Genomic DNA, 3,179 nt, shown 5'->3' with positions numbered 1-3,179 from the left:
GGGGGGCTTCTCAACTTTGGGGGGTGGTGGGGGGCTGCTGGCGCTGTCGGAACAGACGTGCAGGTGTTTGAAGAGGGAGCGATGTGTCCGGAAGCGCAGCAGGCAGTTCTCACATCTGTAGGGTTGGGGAGGTGACATCAGTGATGACAATCCCCTCTGCATCATCAACCCCCCCTGACCACATCAGGGCATCATCAACCCCCCCAACCCCATCTCTGAGGGGCTGCAAAGATGGGAGCCCACATGCTTGGGGCACCATCAATCCCCCCAACCCCATCTCTGGGGGGCTGCAAAGGTGCTTGGGGCTGTTTGGGAGCTGCTGGGTGCCCTCAGGTAGGACACACCGTGGGAGGTGGCTGCAGGGAGGTGACACAGGATGGGGACAGGGACCAGGGGGACTCACTTGAAGTAGCGGTTTGGTTTGTAGTGAACCTTCATGTGGGCCATGAGGTCCTGCATGCTGGGGAAGGTCTCCGTGCAGCCCAAGGTGGGGCACTGGAAGGTTTTGCCTGAACAAAGAAATGGGGTAGAAGGGAAAAAAATCAGCAACATCCCAGTTGTGCTGTGGGCAGCCCCACCAGTGGGTCTCCAGCACCTCCCACGCTCTCCCCAGTCCCCTCCAGTGCTGGGCAGCATCTCCTGGAGGTACAGACACCATCACCAGCGCGGCCTCAGCTTCAAGCCACCACCCAGCCAAGAAAAAAAGGACACCCTGGAGCGAGGCAGCGTGTCCCAGCCTTACCCTCGAGGGACTGCGTGGGTCTGTAGTGGACCTTCAGATGGTCCATCAGCTCCTGCATGCTGGGGAAGGCCAGTTTGCAGCCGTAGCTTGAGCACTGGTAGTGCTTCCCTGGAAGGAGACACATCCGTTGGCCTCATCCCTGCCCCGGTTGTTGGTGTCACCTCCCCGGGGCAGGGCTGGGGCTCAGCTCACCTGGGACAGGTCTGCGCTTCAGCGGCCGCAGGTCCTGGGTTGGGGTCCCTCCACTCCCCACCACGGGGCCAACGGGCAGAGCTGCTTCACTGCAACCTGCTGAGAAGGTGCAGGTTATCAAACCTCAACCCCGGCCCAAATCCCCTCCCTCCTCACCCTCCTCCCTGCCCTGAGCAAACAGGGGTGCAGGAAACTTGGGGGGTGAGCTTGGAAGGGGCTGGAGAAGCAGGAGCCCTGCAGGGTCATTAGAGATGGGTCTTTGCTCTAGAAGAAGCTGGTGGTGTGAAGGTAAAGCCTACTGGGGTCTTGAACACACTGGGTGATGCCACATGGACGCCCATCCGTGCACACCACCCACCCACACCCTCAGGGTGCTCCCAGCCACCCCTCTGGGGTGGGATTTGGCCAAAGAGACCTCACAGCAGCGTGACCACAGGCTTCTAAGATGATGAGAGGACTGGAGCACCCTTCAGATGAGGACAGGCTGAGGGAGCTGGGCCTGTTCAGCCTGGAGAAGAGATGGCTCAGAGGGGATCTGATCAATGTTGATCAATATCTAAAGGGAGAGTGGCCAGAGGACGGGGCCAGACTCTTCTCATTGGCCCCAACAACAGGGCGAGAGGCAACGGGCATGAACTGCAGAGTAGGAAGTTCCACCTGAACATCAGGAAGAACTTCTTCACTGGGAGGGTGACTGAGCCCTGGGACAGGCTGCCCAGAGAGGGTGTGGAATGTCCTTCCCTGGAGATATTAAAAACCATCTGGACAAAATCCTGGTTCCTGTGCTCTAGGAGTCCCTGCTTGAGCAGGGGGTTGGACAAGATGTGACCTTCAGAGGTTCCTTCCAACCTCAACCACTCTGTGATTCTGTGATTCTCTCCCCTGTCCTGTCCCGACTCCTCTCACCAACCCACCCCATGGCACAAGGGACTCACCTGCCCCCTCTCCGGCGTATTTACCCCCCAGGGAGAAGGTGGGCACTGCATCATCCTTCTCAGTCTTCATGGCCTGGCTGGTGGTGGACACGTGCTGCTGACAGTCTCTTCTCCTGTTGATGCTACACCAAGTGCAAGGACGAGAGGTTAAAGCCCAGCATGGGGTGACATTGACTCCCTCCTCCTCCTCCTCGGTGCCTCGTGGCTGAGGGACCAACCTTCCCACCCAGGGACCTCCTTGGGCCAACCTGGCAACAGGTCCCAGCTTCATAAGGGCTTTGCAGTGTCCCTGCAAGGGGGGGAGTTGCTGCCAATGCCACACCTCACCCTGGGCCACCTTTAAAGCCAGAGCCACCACCGTCCCTACTCACTTCTCCCACCCCAAGGATGGTCCATGAACTCCCCTGGAAGATCCCACCCAGCACATCCTGTCCCACCTATCACCAAACCCCAGCTTTGTGATCCAACCCACAGCATCTATAGACAAACCCCACCCCCAAAACCATAGGACCTCCCCTCTCCACAGGTCACCACTCCCAGGAGGAGCTGCTCCAGCCTCTTCTGCTCCCAGCCCAACTGGGGGTCTCACTGGATGTTCCCCTCACCCAAAGGGGAAGGGGAACATCAAGAGTCAAGAGGAGTCAAGAAGAAGGAGTCGAGAAGAAGGAGTCAAGAGTCAAGAAGAGGGAGTCAAGAAGAGGGAGTCAAGAAGAGGGAGTCAAGAAGAGGGAGTCAAGAAGAGGGAGTCAAGAAGAGGGAGTCAAGAAGAGGGAGTCAAGAAGAGGGAGTCAAGAAGAGGGAGTCAAGAAGAGGGAGTCAAGAAGAGGGAGTCAAGAAGAGGGAGTCAAGAAGAGGGAGTCAAGAAGAGGGAGTCAAGAAGAGGGAGTCAAGAAGAGGGAGTCAAGAAGAGGGAGTCAAGAAGAGGGAGTCAAGAAGAAGGAGTCAAGAAGACTCAAGAGGAGTCAAGAAGAGGGAGTCAAGAGGAGTCAAGAGGAACAGCAGGTCCCATCACATGACCAGGAGCATCAGCAGGACCTGATGCTGATGGGTGTGTGGGGACAGTTCCTTCACACAAGCTACATCAGATGGTCCCCAAAATCCCATCAGATCAGCCTCGGCGTGAGGCTTCGACGTGCAAAAGCCAAGCACTGAAATCCCACCACAAATCATCCCAAAAGTCCCTCACGTTGGGAAGTTTCTCTATCGTGTCTGAACATCAAAGTTCAAAAGAAAACATAAAGAATAATAAATAATAATAAATAATAAAAAAGAATAAATAATAAAAAATAATAGATAATAGTAAATAATAA

At 56.0% G+C, this 3,179-nt stretch overlaps 1 protein-coding gene across 1 annotated transcript; it reads right to left on the bottom strand.

Moving 5' to 3' along the window:
- Positions 1-7: 7 nt before the first annotated feature.
- On the bottom strand, positions 8-1,939 carry ZNF414 (zinc finger protein 414; the record flags this gene model as incomplete). The annotated part of the gene is made up of 5 exons (XM_029086052.1): positions 1,870-1,939; positions 935-1,030; positions 743-850; positions 404-509; positions 8-115 (listed from the first exon to the last, which is right to left on the bottom strand). Coding segments are annotated over exons 1-5 (488 nt in total), but the record flags the coding sequence as incomplete, so codon positions are not given.
- Between the last annotated feature and the right edge of the window lie 1,240 nt (positions 1,940-3,179).

This window comes from Antrostomus carolinensis, unplaced genomic scaffold (genome assembly GCF_000700745.2).
Source record: "Antrostomus carolinensis isolate BGI_N321 unplaced genomic scaffold, ASM70074v2 scaffold41337, whole genome shotgun sequence".
Taxonomy (NCBI): Eukaryota; Metazoa; Chordata; class Aves; order Caprimulgiformes; family Caprimulgidae; genus Antrostomus; species Antrostomus carolinensis.
This window is presented reverse-complemented; position numbering and strand designations above follow the sequence as displayed.